The following is a 15,899-nucleotide window of genomic DNA, read 5'->3' as shown; positions in this document are numbered from 1 at the left end:
CTCACTACCTCAGCGGCAGCGGCGGCGGCCGGAGGGAGGGAGAGCGGGCCGGACCCGCCAGCCCTCAGGAGGGGAAGGGCGGGCTGGGCCGCCGTGGGGGGACTACCACCCACACGAGCCCTGTTTTACCCGTGCGCACTCGCGATGCACGCGCGTCCTCCTCCCGGGCCGCCTCCGCGGCACCGCGGGGCCACCACAGCGGCCGCAGAAGCGGGCGGGCGAGCGGGGGGGGGGGGCGCCGGGGCCGGGGCCGGGGCCGGGGCCGCAGCCGCCAGCCGCCCACCGCCCCTGCCCCGCGAGGGAGCGGGGCCTCGCCTCTCGCTTGCGCTGATTGGCTGGCGGCACCCCCGGCCCTCCACACCGCCTGCCGCGAGCTTGCACCCCGCTTCCGTTGCCTTTCGGCGGGCGGCGGTGCGCACGCGCGCTACAGCTCGGCCTGTTAGGGGCCGTGCCCGTTGCCTGACTGAAAATCGCCGCCGGCCTCGCTTGGAGAGCGGCAGGCATTCAAGGGAGAGAGGCGCTCCCGCTACGTTACTCACGACTCGTGTATTTCGCCGGATTTTTTTTTTTTAATACCCCGCTCCTTTGGTGGCTTCCCGGGCTCACCGCTCGCAGGCGTCGGTGGCGGGGGCCCGCGAGCCGGCGGGCCCTCGCACGTGAAGGCGTCGCAAAAAGCCGGCTGGGGTCCTTCCGCGCGAGGCGTCGCAGCCGGTGGGCCGTTGGGAGCGCGCGCGCCGGTGGCCCCCCACCATGTATTACAAGTTCAACGGCGTCACGCAGAGGCTGGTCGGGGCAGCGGCGTCCGCCGCCTACAACCCCCAGGTAACGGGGCCGCCGCCCCGGGCGCCCTCGCGGCGGTGACCTTCGCCGCCCTCCTCCCGGTGCGGCGCCGCTCGCTCCCCAGAGCCGCTGGAGGAGGCGGGCCCGCCGCCCTCTCCGGGGCGAACGGCTCTGGCCGCCGGGCGAGCCCCAGCCGGTGGAGGCGGCAGGGCTCGGGGCGAGCCCCCGCCACCCCGCGGTGGCGGCGGGGGGGTCGCGGGGAGTTGGGGTTGGGGGGCCGGGCGAGTGCGTGTTGCCGGGCGGAGGGCGCTCGGCTGCTGCTCTGGCGGTCGCCTGGCAGGGCCGTCGGGACCTGGCGGCGTTTATTTGGCGGGGGAGGGATCTTCCGCGGCGCGCCTGGCGGACCCGGCCTGCCGTGTGACCTTGGGCAAGACGAGAGGCTTCGTTCTGCGGTGCACCTCTTGATTCACTTCTGGGATGCGTTGGGTGTCGCAGCATGAAATTAACACGCTTTGATCACGTAGGACTGCCCCTGAGCTAGAACCTTGGCGGGTGGCGTTTTAAAATTGCAGCTGGCAAATCCGGACAGCACTGCAGCTAGTCCCCCTCTTGTCTGCGCATGCAGAAAAACTAATTACTGAGAGCATTAAAACCGTTTTCAGAGAGGACATACATCTGTAGAAGTTTGTTTAAAGCAAAATGAAAAACAGCCTTTCCTCGGTATGATGATGATGTGTTTACTAAGCATGTACAGGTTAAAGGTTGCATTAAATAGGCTTATACTTTCCATACTTCATAAAGTACTTGTTTAATACTTGTTTAATTCTCTGGGAGTGGAGAGATGCTGAGGGAGAGGAGAATGGATCCTGATTACATTGGCCATTGTTGCATATTGGTGAAAAGAAATCACAGAACTTGTTTGCTTTTATGTACACCAACATAGATTCCTAAGTAATACTGGGAAGGTTTGTAATGTGATTTTGTCATGGGACAAATGCAGCATGGTTGCTATACTGTGTTCAAGTTTCTGAGTAAACTTTGATAAACTTAAGTTCTCACAGTTCAGTAATAAAAAAAAAACAACTTTGAGGTTAAGGATTGGAAGAATGACTTTTAAAAAAGTTAACCTTCCAAAGAACTGCCTCCAGGGAGCAAACACATCTGATATGACTTGGCTTTTTTAAGGAAGAAAAAAAAAAAAAAGTAGATACATGTGTACACACAGAAGTGAAATCAAAGTTATGGTTTGTCTTTTTCCTGAGAAACTCATTAATAAAAGGTAACTGAAAGACACTTGATTCTTGTAGACTATTGTGTATTGTTGTGATACACAAATAACTCTATTTCATTCTTTCTTAGCCTAATTCAGTTAGCAACTGCTTTCCTGAATATCCTTGACTTTGCAAGTTTTACTTGGAAAATCCAGTCATCTTCTGCAAGCAAGAATATTGTATTAAACTTCTGTAAAATCTCAGATTGTTTCAAGGGGCCCAGACCAACTACAAAGCTTTTAATTCTCTCTTGGTTTGGTTTTTTTTGGTTTGTTTTTTTTTTTTTTTTTTAACGTTAAGATGTTATAGTTTAGATGGATAGACAGTTAGAAAGGTTAAGAGAACTGGATGGTTGGGCTTAGCATGGTGGTTAACGGGTCATACTCTGCCCAGAGGCTCATTAACAGGTGGAATACTGTAGGTTAGTGCAGGACTTTATCAATTACCTGGAGTAGGCAATAGAGTGCACTCTTGTAAAGTTTACGGAAGACATCAAGGCAGTGGCTCCAAAACATTCGAAGTAGAGCTGACGTTCAGAGGGACCTATCTAGAGTGGAGGAATGAGCTGACAGGAACACTATGAATTTCTACGAGGGGGAAAAAAGGCAAAGTTGTGCATGTGGGAAGGAAAAGCCCCTGGCAGGGAAACAAGCTAGGAACTGACAGGCTGGTGGAAGCAGCTCTGTGGTAGATACCCCAGAGCTACTGGCAGACAGCAAGCTGGGTGAGAGCCAGCAGTGTGTCCTACCTGTAGAGGAGGTCAACAGCATCCTGGGCTGTATCACCATATGCATAGCCAGTAGCTTAAGGAAACTGATGATCTCCCTCTACTCAGCACTCATTGGATCACATCTAGGTACTGCATTCAGTTGCAGGCCCCCCAGTATGGGAATGCTCTTGATCAATTGGAGCAAGTTCAGCAGAGGTCACCAAGATTGTCAGGGAGGCTGGAGAACTTGCCCTGTGAGGAGAGGATGAGGAAATGGGGCTTGCTCTATCTGCAGAAGAGAAGGTGTAGGGAGACAGAGGCAGGTGCAGGCCTAAGACCAGCCAGCCAGCACCTACAGGGAGGTTACCAAGACAATGGAGCCTGGCTCTGCACAATGCTGCATGGTGGGAGGGAAAAAGACAACAGGCATAAGCTGCAACAAGAGAGGTTCAAACTGGATGTAAGGAAGGACATTCTCATGGTGAAAAGAGTCAGGCAGTGGAGTGGGTGCCCACCCAGGGAGGTTGTGCAGCCTCCATCCTTGGAGGCTTTCAAGGCCAGGCCAGACCAGACAAAACCCACAGCAACCTGGTCTCATCTCAGTTTGGGCTAAAGAGTGCTAGAGGGCCCTTCCATCCTGAATTACTCTATGATCTTAAGTAAACATTGAGGTACCAGTGACTTTTGGATATGGCAGTTTCTGTCCCAGGAAGATTTTTATCCTCCTCTCTCCCCATCACTCTTTGGAAGGCTTCCTGGGTAGCTATTGGGGGGTGGGGCTGCAGGGCACAGGGGTGACAGTGGCATAAATAATATGTTCTAGTCTGAAAGTATGTCTATTCATTAAGAGTATGTCCAAGAGGCACCTGTGCTAGAAAACACTTTTGCCACTATTGCAGTGTTTGGGGCACTTCCTACCTCTTCTACACAAAGTTGCAGTCAAAGAATAAACGTTAATTGACACTTCATTGTGTAGAGGAAAGCAAAGGCTAGGGTTACCATTGGGGGCGGTGGGGGGATGGTCTTCAAGCCCAAGCAGTAAAGTATCTCATTTCTGGAAGAGTATTGCTTAGAACATGATGTATTAGTCTCTAGGTCATTGTGACTGTTTTTCTGCAAGTAATGCATCCTTTTTGGGATCCTAAGAGAAAAGCCCCACCACAGAAATACAGGAAGCTCTGATAACCACCTGGAGTAAAGTTGTCCTAAAGACAACACTCTTGGCTTCTGGAGCCCAGGTTGCGGAGTATTGCTTACCTTTCTGTTCAGCAGGCTCCATTACATTATAACAATCATCCCCTTTTAAGTACATCTTTATTTTTTAGGGATTAAAAAGGCAGAAGCAAGATAAGAGGGGAATACAGAATTCTCTGTTATCCCACATTCTGTTCTGTTAATACTAGGTATGTATGAATATCATTGCATTAGATACAGAAAGACATGATAAATTCTGAATTCTTGACATCTTCTAGATTAAAATGCTGTAGTGTCATGTATCAAAATTGGTTCCTAAAGGGTTTGTGCAAAACTAGCTTCACATACAGGTATCATTGCAGATAGGAAGAAAAAAAAAAAAAAGTCTAGATAGATCTCTCTTCTATGCTCTGCAAGGCAGGAAAGAGAATGTCCAAGGAATAGAAATACTTTTCTTCTAAAACATTGTCGTGATTTCTTTTTAGGTCATCATCAGGCATTATATTTCATTTCAGTGTCATCACTGAAATGTTAAAACCTAGTTTTTGAGAGAATATAGTTGAGAAGATGAGGTTGTATCCAAGCAGGAGCATTTCACATAAGTCTTACAAATATTTTCTCGCTTTATAAATGTGGGGTTTTTTTATATTGATGAAAGAAACGCTGTCTTTTGTATCTGGCTCATGATTCACATGGTTTAGTCCTCAACTGGCACACAAATGTGCTATGCAATAGAATAGCTACATTTTTAAAAGTTACCTTCTATCACTTTTTGCAATGTTCTTAGGCCAGCTTTTTGGTACTTTTTTTTTTTTTTTTTTTTTTAGTTTGACTCTACTCCCAGGTGACACATTCAGATGCATCAATCTGATAAAATTGTTTGCAATAAATAGAGATTAAATATGAAAGGAATCATGTGAGTAAGTAGATGTTAAGTCCAAAACAAAGTAAACTTTTTCCTATTGATTTCATTGCTGCAATAAAACCATAGCTCAGCATGTAAAATGGTTTGCTTTTTATGCTTCTGTTTGTCTTGATGTTTCTGGAAAAATGAAGACATCCTGTGATTCAAATTCTTCTTGGTCAAATATGCAGTTTAATAATTCACTCTATTCTGCACTGTTACATTCTGATGCTTCCCAATGGAGTATTGTTCTGATGCAGGTTTAGGCTTATTGTGGGCTTGCAAAATATCAGTCAAAATGTATTTCAGAAATTGTTTTGCTGAGAGTAACATAACTAACAGCTCGTACTAACAAAAAAAATCTCTTGGTTTGAAACCTGTATTGTTCTCCCATCTCAGTCTTAGCATTCTTAGAAGACTTAATTTTGCATTTAATGAAGTTATGTAACGTAGTATGAACAATTTAGCCTGTTTGAATAAACAGGAACTTTCTCAGCTAGTGCAGGTGAGGAGTCAAATAGGTTAAAAACTACTACTCATATTTAAGAGGGTAATGACTGCCATAACCATTACAAATACAATAAAAACTATAAATTCAAAGAGTTGGCTTATGTTTGAATTACAAACAGTGGGACCAGTTCCAAATGCTGTCAGGTGAGGATGACTACATTAAATTTTCCCTAGTTCTTCAAGGCTGGCCACGATCCTAGTAGAAATGTAGTCATGCTACCATATATTCACTTGATACAACTTATTTTGCTTGTAGCTATGTAAAACCCCCACAAGCCACAGATCTTTTGATTTTAGCTGTTATGAATTGTTTGGATTTCATTGAGAAACTATAACGGTTAACCTTTTATGTTGTAGGTGATACTTAAAATGTATACAAAATCACTTTTACTTAAGTGTGTCATCCCAGTACAAAGCAAGCATCAAGTGATCCTACCTAAAAGGATCCTTGTATTTAGTGGTAACAAATATATTTAACCTCATACAGTGAGGTATGTTCTACTATGAAGGACCTGGTATTTATGTTAGAAGTGTCTAGGTTCAGCAGTGTTACTTCAATACATGTTCTGAAATAATAATTCTCAGCTTAACTTTCTTTCCTGTTTCCCAATTTCATTTTGGCCCTTACCTCAGTTTTCTCTACTTTATCATTCTCTGATCTGTTTGAGCAATTCCCCTAACATTTAAAAACTTAAGTGTGGTGCTATCTCCATTAAATTGTGCTCCAAATCCTTAACTGTTCTGTGCTGTCAGGAAAATGTAAATCTATCTTGGGAATTCATGCTAGCAAGGCATAAGTTTGTTTTAACTTTGAGCATGTTGGCCAATCAACAGATAGATTGGGTCCTAAGACCTTCAGACCTCTGACAGGAAAACAGACACAGTTTACAGAGGGGTAGGCAGAGAATTTTGTTTGTTGTTTTGGATTAGCTACATGTCCTGACCTTTCATTGAGGACTTCAGCGTTTGACAAAGTCATTGCTGTAGTGTGCTGATGAAATCAGCTGGTGTTGACTCTTCTGCACGAGTACAACTGCTGTACTTTGTCCAAGAATTGGAACAAATTCCAATTTGTTAACATGATTAGAAATGAAAGATTAACACCTAAATATCAGAAGAGGAATTATCAATATGAAACATTTTCTTACGAAGCATAGGTCAAATGTGTAGAGGCATTCATTCCTCAGTACTATCTTGAGTATAGTGAGACACTAACGTTATTAAACCTGCAGTTTTAGTCATATTCAATACAAGTGACAATTAAGGGTCATTTAAGGTGTCTTTATTACTTGCTTAAAAAATGATCTGTACTGAAATTCTTAAGTGTAATACTGAGGACTTCTCTCCAGCCATGCTAAGGTTAGCAAGCAGCTGCGTGTGAGATAAAGCACTTGCCACTTTCTCTCAATGAACACAGACAAGTACCCAGTTGGAACAGCCACATGGCTGCACTAATTTAGCTGAGCTTGGTTGGAGCTGACCACAAGATGCACAATTCATGGATAGAATTCAAGTGGAATTTTATGTTGAGGCGAGGGACCCTGATTAATGCAGTGTCTGTGTTAGGCAAACTGAACTATCTCTCTTCTGCAGCATGTGTTTTGTTGTACTCTTTCCTGAAGCCAGTGAACCATATAAATGATTTTTACTGAAATTGCTATGTGATGGTCTTAAGTGGTGCTATGCTGCTTTGGAAGTCATTTATAACAGTACACTGATGCTTGTATGAGTTTTCTGAAATGGCTTAATTTGATTCCATGATGAAGTTAGTCACTTGAGTCAGGTTGGAATCTCCTGTTGCTACAACAGGAGGGGATCTTACAACTATCTGAACAGGAATGTATTTGTAAAGCCTAAAAAAGTATGCAATAACTTAGTTGTTAACATGACTGATTTCATTATTGTAATAGTAATCTGTAGAGTGTGTCTTGCATCCAGGTGGTATCCTGTAGAGGCAGGAGTTCTAGTGCTAATAACAAATGGTAGGGGTTGCTAATCGCATTTTTAAGCCCCCTATCTGTGAGTTTAGGAATGATGAAAATATCTTTACCATGGAACTGTTGGAACTAGTTTGCAGCTTACTCCAATTCTCAGTATTTACAGTTTTATACACTACAGATAGTTCATGAAATAAAGTAGACACATCACAACAAGCAGGAATTGCAATGATCTAGAGTAGCTGTTGAAGTGATCTCAAAGACTGCTCCTGAAAAAGTTGGGCCCTCAAGAAGGCTAAAGCGAGATTCAGAAGTGGAAATTTAAAGGAGGATGAAAGATGCACATTGCTGCGATGCTAACAACCAAGGCAGCAAGAAAAGTTTTGGAGAAAAAGCCACCTGCACGTTTGGTATAGACATATGTTCTATAGTTCTTTCTATCAAATCACCAACCTTTTAAAGACAAATCTAATAAAGTACTTAAAGTTCTTATAGACAAAAATACTGGTCCAAAATTGCTTGCTTCAAGTATTTTGATGTAGATGGTACTTAGCCTTGAATATATAGCCAGTAACTTCCCCTGGCTAATAATAGTTTCTTAGATGCTTCCTTCTTACTGGTGTGACCAGAACCGCTTAGTCTTAAATACAAGTTCAGAACTTCTACACAAGCCTGTTCAGTAGGAAGGCACTAGTTACTGAATGTGTCAGAGAATCCAGTTTTGGCTGCTGTCTTTCAAACTGTAACTAAGGTCACAAAGGGATTCTAATATTCATTCAAGCACTAGAAAAGTGGGAAGCTGTAACCATGTCTTCAGGATGGAGCCCTGATGACCATTCCATAGGCTGTTTTGGGATGTTGAGAAATCTGATCTTTCTGTTGAAGATGCCTATTGTAGCAGAGAATTTAGAGAATTTGCATATGGAAAAAACACATCTGGTCTATGGCAGGCATAAAAGAAAAAGAGTGCCAGTCCGCTTCCAGCTCCAAATACTGTTCAGGCAGTTCTCTTACATACAAAATGCATCAACTAGTCCTTTGAACAGAAACTAGAATTTCAGTGCGGCCTTAACTTGACCCATGCTGCTTCTGTTTGTAATGAAAACCTGTTGCATTAACCTACTTGTACAATGCTTTTAATTTCTCTGGCAAGTTAGAAAAAAAAAAAGTTACAGCTCTTTCAGAAGCCATAATGTAGACATCACTGCCATGTGTCCAGGTGTAACTGTTAAATCTAACTATAACAATAATGGCAAGGAGGCCACCTCATAATGGCTGTGACTTTGTGCACTTAATCTTATCCGTAGAACTGGGTTATGTAGTTTTTAATCATGGCAAATGTAGAGTACAACCGTCAGAACCAAAAGGAAATTATTATGCTGCTCATGGGGAGTACACTGCGATGTGGAAAGTTGCAGCAGCATGTGCATTATAGGGTATACTTACACCTGCATAAAATATCCACCATGTCAGGGCTTCTGGACTGTCCTTGAGTACCACTTACTACTTTTGTATGAAACAAGTGGTCCTAACCCCCCCCCTTTTTTTTCCTCCTCAAACTATACATCTAAATTATTTAAGGCCCAGTTATTTATTGCTATTGCTTGCAGCATTCAGGAGGAAGAGTTCATTGAAGTCTCCTCACTCTGACCCAAGCATCAGGGATTCCCTGCTTCTAATCCTACTACTCGGATAGAGCCCTAGATAGTCTGACTATGTGCAAAAAATAAGCAGCAATTTGGACTAAGTACCAGCACAGAAAGACTTACGATAGCATAAATTATAAATTTATGTTATGAAGACATCAGAAAGGAGACTTATTCTCTTTGCTAAGCCCTGACCCAAAGTTGTAGCTGAGAAATGAGTGAGCCAACAATGTGTCTTTAGCTCATTATCACAGCTCTTCATACCAGATAAATATTCTTTGTAATGTATCCTTGTAATGTCTGGCAGTGTGCCTGCCTAACGTGACAATTGGTACATTTGCAAGTCTTATATACCTTGATATTTTAATCTTTATTTATGCAGGGACTCAAACCAATAGTTTCCACTGAATCCCCAGCTCTGATTTTTGGGACAACAACTAAACTTGCTTCAGATTTACCAGCAACTGATTCTTTCTTGGGTAAAAACAAGGTGCCAGACCTACAGAAACTTTTTCAGGTAACGACAACTTTGGGAGTAACTTAAAGAAAACTGGAGAGTGGGACATATCTTTCCTTATTTTAATGTGGCTAACTACTTTTGTCATTCTACAATACCAAAATTTTGTGAAGTCTGGTTAAGAAAGTGTCAAGTACAGTATAACCTGTATATGTGTACTATACTACAAGGTATATATGCCTTGTATAGGAGATAAATACAGAAAGTGGAAAGTCTAGTAACGTTGTCTTTTTGCTGGCTTCAGATGATGCTTATTGTATTATTTGAGTATTGGAAGCACTTTCTATCTGGGAATCCAAGCATATGCCTTAAAGCAGATCTGGAGGAGCAAAGCAGATTATTACTGTTTTGTGTATAATAATTTGAATATTATTGAAGCTGTTTATAATGCAGTATAAGAAGAGCACAGTAAAGTTTTCAAAGCCAGTTTGTTAGCCATACAATTTCTAAGCATACTAGGACTTTTCATAAAACAAATCAGTTAAGGATTTTTTTTTTAAGAACATGAGGAATGTGCTTTATATAATGTTCCTTTTCTCTCTTACATGCCACTTGCATTTGGAATGTGTCAGTCTGACTTGGTGAATAATTTTTTATACCTACCTTTTCACATTCTTTTGTTAGTGACACTTTTCCCATCCAGGTCCTCTTTAGAAATATTTCAAGATACAGTCTTTCTGCCTGCACTTAACAGCTTTGGCTAATAAAATTAACTTGCCTTTGCATTTGTCTTGCTAAATGAAAAACACATAATACACTTGATTGCAGATAGCCTATTTGTCAGGAGGTTTCCCTCACAGAAGTCTCTTTATTTACCTGAGGTAGCTTGTTCCTTATGGCCTTGATATGGGTGTTCATTTCTTTTTTTTGTTTGTTTTCTTTTTAAATTCTTCCCACAGAAAGCAGATGGACTGCCAGTACACCTGAAACGAGGAGTTCCAGATAAGCTGCTTTATCGGACCACTATGGCTCTAACAATAGGCGGGACAATCTACTGTCTAGTAGCACTGTACATGGCCTCACAACCAAGAAACCAAAAGTAAATGAACCACAACTCATGGGACTCGTGACACTTCTCTGAAGGACCTCCTGCACGTATCTCTTTGCACTTGCTTTAATTCTGTGATCATATAGGGTTCATTACTCAGATCAAATTTCTTGGAGAAAATGTTTTTAAATTGGTTGCCTTATGTGTTCTAGAAATCAATATAAACAGGCTTAAAGACATCATTTTAACATATGGTTGTAGCTTTGCATTTGTTGTCTTGCAGGAGTGTATGAACAGTTGGAGAAAGTTAAGCTTTTCCTTCCTTCCCTCCCCCAACTTAAACAATGTTAGAGATAGGACAGGACAAATACTTTGTGGGCTATGCTCCACATTCCTTAGTGGGAGGATGCTGCTGGTTTCCAAAACAGTAAAAGCAAATAATGTAATTATTGTAACATACTGGGAGCCTGTTTCTGTCATACACAGCTCATTTTACATAAGCAGGTGGCAGTGGAACTTTTCCAAATGCTGGTATATTATTAAATATTTGTACCTCTGATGGTAGGACAAAGGGCTTATCACCTTGGAGCATTTAAAGTGGATTCATTCTGTAATGTTAGCATCACTGTACACAGCAGAGTGCACCAATATTGTAGCGTCAATTATAACAGTTTTTGGACTTTCATTTGTCAAACTATCTTATTGTGCAATAAAGATAACTACATGAATAATAAAATAGGCAAGTCTTGAAAGTTTCAGACCACTTCAGCTGGCCAGGTAGTGAAATAAACAGATTGGTACACTTTTGTTTAAGTTCAACTTGTAGATCTCAAACCAGACAATTGATTCAGCTACCTTACTGTAATCTTTTTGAGATGGTAATCCTCTTAAAACCTTCTCTCAGAACTCATTGGGTGTTTAACTATAATTTTTGGTGAAACAGGTCACGGTCATAGCTCAGCTGCATATTATTTTCAGTGCACGCACATATCTCTTTATGTAGACACAGACACACACATTTCCTTTGCTGTGTGGGTGGAAAAGAGAGAAGCCAATAAACCCCTTTCCCTTGTAACATCATAGCCTTGAACTGCAAGTTTCCCACAAGTCTTCACAGAAAGTATCCTCTAATTTGATAGATCCTCCTCTGTCTATGAACATGGAGTATTCACTCTTGGTCACCCAGGCTCTGGATAAGCATGGATTCACTGGCCTCTGTAAAGACCCATCTCTCCCAGAACTGTGCAGAAACCACCTTCCATGTAAATCAGGAAAACAGTTGATAACGGAACCTAAAATTCCCATTTAATCTTTTACTAAAAACATTCTGATTTTTTTTTCAGTCAAGTTATATCAAAGCCTTATTATTGTTTCATAGGAAAGAAAAGAGCTGCTTGTACTGTGATCTCAGGTTTCAGTCAATGTTGGTATTTCAGGATGGGAGATTAAGTCACTGAAAAAGAAGTTTGTAAGGACAGCAAGACTCGGAGAATAGCAGAGAATAATTAAGTTCTCCAGGAACTGACAGCTGTGTTGCCTCTGCTGATAAAATATTTTATGCTGAGTAGCCCATGCTTCCATGGCACTAAGAATCTTGTGCTGTAGGCTGTTAAATCCTATTAAAAAAAAAAGGAAAGAAAAAAAAAAGAGAGAGAAAGCAGCATAGTAGGTTATTGTCTGTCTTCCTTATGTATCATATATTAAGCACTGCCTACAAGAATCTTCTAATAAAGGATACTTTGCACGCAAACTTGACAGGCAGATTTTCATGAGGATGAGTTTTGCTCAGAGAACTTCCATGCTCTTAGGTTTTGGTTTTTGGTGTTCAGTGTTTCTAAAAACCAAAAAAAAAAAATCCAGGAAACAACTATTTTTAGAGTTCACATAGAGGATAACAACTTTCTGCTTGTTGCCATGGCAATTGTGGATAAAGTAACTAAACTGTTATCCCATAGCTCATTAACCAATGGAAATAATCTTCCAAGTACTTGTGGAAAGAACAACAACAGAGACTTACCACTCAGGTCCAGCTTTCTTAAAGGGAACTCAGCTAGAAGATTGCGTTCACGTATTGCTATAGAGGTCATGGTTGGAGCTGTGGATATCTGCATTGTCTTCCTACTGCCCTGGGTCTAGCTTTTTCCAGCTCTTTCTCAGCAGCTAAAAACACATGTGCTAAAGGGAAAAGAAAACACCATCAAGTTTGGCAAATAACTAGATATTAGATAATCCATTGGTTTTGGTTTTTTTTTTTCTTCCCAGTGTTTGGATTTTGAAAAACTATTTTCACTTTGCCTTTTTCAAAAAAGCTGACCCAATTGAAGCAGGATGAGAGTGCTGCTTCAGCTTGTCAGATTCACATCCCTGGTTCAGTTGGAGGTTAAAGAACAAAGAGGCATTGCTTGTCTGTAGCCATTGGGCATGGCTCCAGTTGCGAGAGAGAGGAGACTGCGTTTCTAGATTCCCACAGCAAAGTGCTCCAAAGAACAGGAAAGCTTGCAAGCTGTAACCAAAAGGTTAGGCTGTGGCAGCAAAATCTTGCCTCTTTTCTCATTTAGTTTTGAGATCATCATAAAGAAATTACAACATGGTAGATCCCTTTTCTTCCTAGAAAAAAAGCTCTGTTAAATATCTATTTAAAAATATTTCTGGTGCCAGACTTCTAGGAGGATTCGAGAGGGTTTAAGTGTTTTGAATTACGGTTTGTGATAGAAAGACCTAATCTTCTTACTCTTAAGCCTTCAAGAACACCCTTACCTTTAAAGGGTGTGGTCTGATGTTAAATAAGGTCTTAAGTAAGGAGAACCAGGAGTGAACTGCAGCATCAAGAAGGCTCCTCCAGTGTTTTGAGTTGTTATCCCCAGAAGTAAGAATGTGACTTGGGTACTACAACTTCATTATATGTGTGTTATGTTCTGCTGTTTTTTTAAAGACCCTCTCAGTTTTGTCTTAGAAATTACGCAACCTGCCAGCACCGAGAACTGAGAAAACAAGATGCATTTTTAAGTGATAGCTTATACTGTAGTGTTTGGGCTTGAATGCACAGCAGAGAATAAATTATAATAAGCTCTCATACCCCAAGGTGCTGGGTTTGGAAGCGAAAGCAGCTGAGACTTAAAATATCAGGAACAAAATTATCTTGTGGATAATCAACCATCCCCCATGGCATTATATTATTGTTGAGAGTGAGTGGTTTTCCTTCTTAAATGATCTCTCTGGCAACTTGAATTCAATAGTTATATCTTTGTAATGGTTTTTAAATATGATCTCTCTCCCTACTTTTTATGTGGGAGTAGTAGAATAAATGCACTTGAGAAGACATTGATAGTATGCACTTATGTCTTTCAACTGCTTTAAAAAATAAAAGTATGTTAAGGAGAGGATTCCTCCACAGTATTTCAGTATGACCATGCCATCTCAACAGGCTTTTGCCTTAACATTTTGAAATGTCAGGAGACTGATTATTTCAATACTAAGACATTAATTGATTGATCTTGCCTTAAAGTGAAGCTTGTCAAATTAAAAGGAATAAAAGCAAGAGAAACTAGGAAAATGGGAATCTAATCTTACAAACATCAAAAAGTTGAAGAGGGTGTTTAAGAGGTGTTTCCTCACACATATATACATAGTACTTACTCCCTCTTTACCTTCCTTCCTCCAAATTCAAGCCTTCCAAGAGGCTTCAGAAGAGTCTCACATCAGTTTTTTCTACTCCTGTCACAAGCCATTACCCCAAATTTGAAAAATTCAAATGCTTTACACAAAGAGAAAAAAGTGCATGTATTGGGTAAGTTACATGTAAAATCATGCTAAACAGTTAAAAAAAAAAAAAAAGTTGGAAGCTACCTGCATTTTATGACATAGTATACTAACTTTTTTCCCCTCTCGAGCCCTTAATCTCAGTGAAAAGTTTCACAGGAAGCCAAAGTTTGATCTCTGTTTTAACATGGAAAGTGGAAGAAGTTGCCTGTAATCTAAGCATTACTTTTAGCAATAGGCATGAAAAACAACCTTTTAAGTATTTTGCGTATTCAGTACCAATTGCATCTTGGTTTATTAAAGACTATTAATTTTAATCAATTCCAGTTAGCTGCAGTGCAAGTGATGCACAGATTGCTAAGAAGTAGAAGCATATTTGCTGTGAAAAGGAGTGCAAGCATGGCTGTGGATCAGGAAATAGGGTATACGCTATCAAGTGTCAGTATGGTATCTCACTAGTACCAGATCTTACCTTCTGGTGCTTCTTATGTGATCCCCGACTGCTTTTGGGCATGGCACTAGACAGAAGGAACCATTTTATTTGTACATTAGTTATCTCAAAATGCAATAAAGTTGAATTTGAGGGTCTGTTCCCCCACCGCCATCTGTTGCAGGCAGCCCGTATCTGGCCTACAAGAAGGTATTCATCATCCTCTGCTTCCAAAGAGAGTTGGTACTCCTTGCTAGAACATTTTTCTCAATGACTTTGCCCAGTGGATCCAGTGCTGCAAAACTAGGGGTGTGGGAAGGAGGGGGAAGTACTTTGCCTCACTTCACATCAGCTGCATACCACTATCATTTTTCTCCCTTCCTCACTCCCACAATTTTATTCTTAAAGACCATGAAAAGTTTTCTAGTTTACTTCTTTTTTTTCACAGCATTTTTTTAAATATTCTGTGCCACAAAAGGAATGAAATTGTTTCTAAGTGCTTCAAGAGAACTTCCGAAATGTTCATATCAGAAGGTACACATTTGTCACATGTATTTTTTTCCTCTGCAAGTCGGAACAAGCCCTGGAAGTCTCCTATGTGAAGTATATGAACCTGTCAACCCAGCAACTCGCATCTGCTCCAGGTATACAGGTGAGCACCTTACTACAGTGGCAAGTCTTTGAAGACACTGTTCTACAGGCATGCAAATGTAGGGGCGTCAAATGACTTGCTGCTTCCAGGCACCCAACTGTATTTCAGAGAAATATAGGTAATACTCCCCTGCAACATTCTTACACTTGGAGCTGTGTTACCTGAAATGTATATTGTACCCATTTTTACATCTTCCTTGCAATTCAGTCACACACATTAATCTTGCTGTTAATTGCTTTATCTGCTTATGGTGTGGTGCTACCTCAAACATCTTGGATTCCCTTTCTGATTTCATTATTGAGCCCTAATTTTGAGCATCCAAAATTAGAAATTCAGGCATTAATTATAACGTGCACCCATTACAAAGCTTATACTTGAGGCAGGGAGCAGAGACAGCCAGCAGCATCCATAGCAGAATTCAGTACAACGTGCCACAGTAAACCAGGTGTTCTTCCAACCGCGCAACGCCGTCCTTAGCATTTTGCATAGTTCTTGTTACATATAAGGAGGCTCATCCACGTAACCTCTAGTCGCTTACCTACTCGCAAGAGAAGATTGAGCATTGTCTAATTCACAATACTGCATAAGTGCAAATTGTGTCT

At 41.4% G+C, this 15,899-nt stretch overlaps 1 protein-coding gene across 3 annotated transcripts; it reads left to right on the top strand.

Moving 5' to 3' along the window:
* The first annotated feature begins 630 nt into the window (after window positions 1-630).
* LOC115350026 (cytochrome c oxidase subunit 7A-related protein, mitochondrial) lies at window positions 631-11,192 on the top strand. Of its 3 annotated transcripts, XM_030035060.2 has the most exons (4): window positions 631-822; window positions 9,334-9,468; window positions 10,041-10,049; window positions 10,368-11,192. In XM_030035060.2, the coding sequence occupies exons 1-4, from the start codon at window positions 751-753 to the stop codon at window positions 10,509-10,511; spliced, it is 360 nt and encodes a 119-aa protein (XP_029890920.1). In that variant the 5' UTR covers window positions 631-750; the 3' UTR covers window positions 10,512-11,192. The 3 variants fall into 3 exon arrangements, with proteins under 3 accessions (XP_029890920.1, XP_029890921.1, XP_029890922.1); XM_030035061.2 differs by lacking the exon at window positions 10,041-10,049; XM_030035062.2 differs by lacking the exons at window positions 9,334-9,468; window positions 10,041-10,049.
* Window positions 11,193-15,899: the final 4,707 nt, after the last annotated feature.

Source organism: Aquila chrysaetos, chromosome 13 (genome assembly GCF_900496995.4).
Source record: "Aquila chrysaetos chrysaetos chromosome 13, bAquChr1.4, whole genome shotgun sequence".
Lineage (NCBI taxonomy): Eukaryota > Metazoa > Chordata > Aves > Accipitriformes > Accipitridae > Aquila > Aquila chrysaetos.
The sequence above is the reverse complement of the archived record's forward strand: the minus strand, read 5'-3'. Positions and strand labels throughout refer to the sequence as shown.

Excerpts from the sequence above, each read along its gene's own strand:
- LOC115350026 (XM_030035060.2), top strand. The coding sequence starts at position 751 with ATGTATTACAAGTTCAACGGCGTCACGCAGAGGCTGGTCGGGGCAGCG. Across the intron at positions 823-9,333 it reads CCGCCGCCTACAACCCCCAG|GGACTCAAACCAATAGTTTC; the intron begins GTAACGGGGCCG and ends TTATTTATGCAG.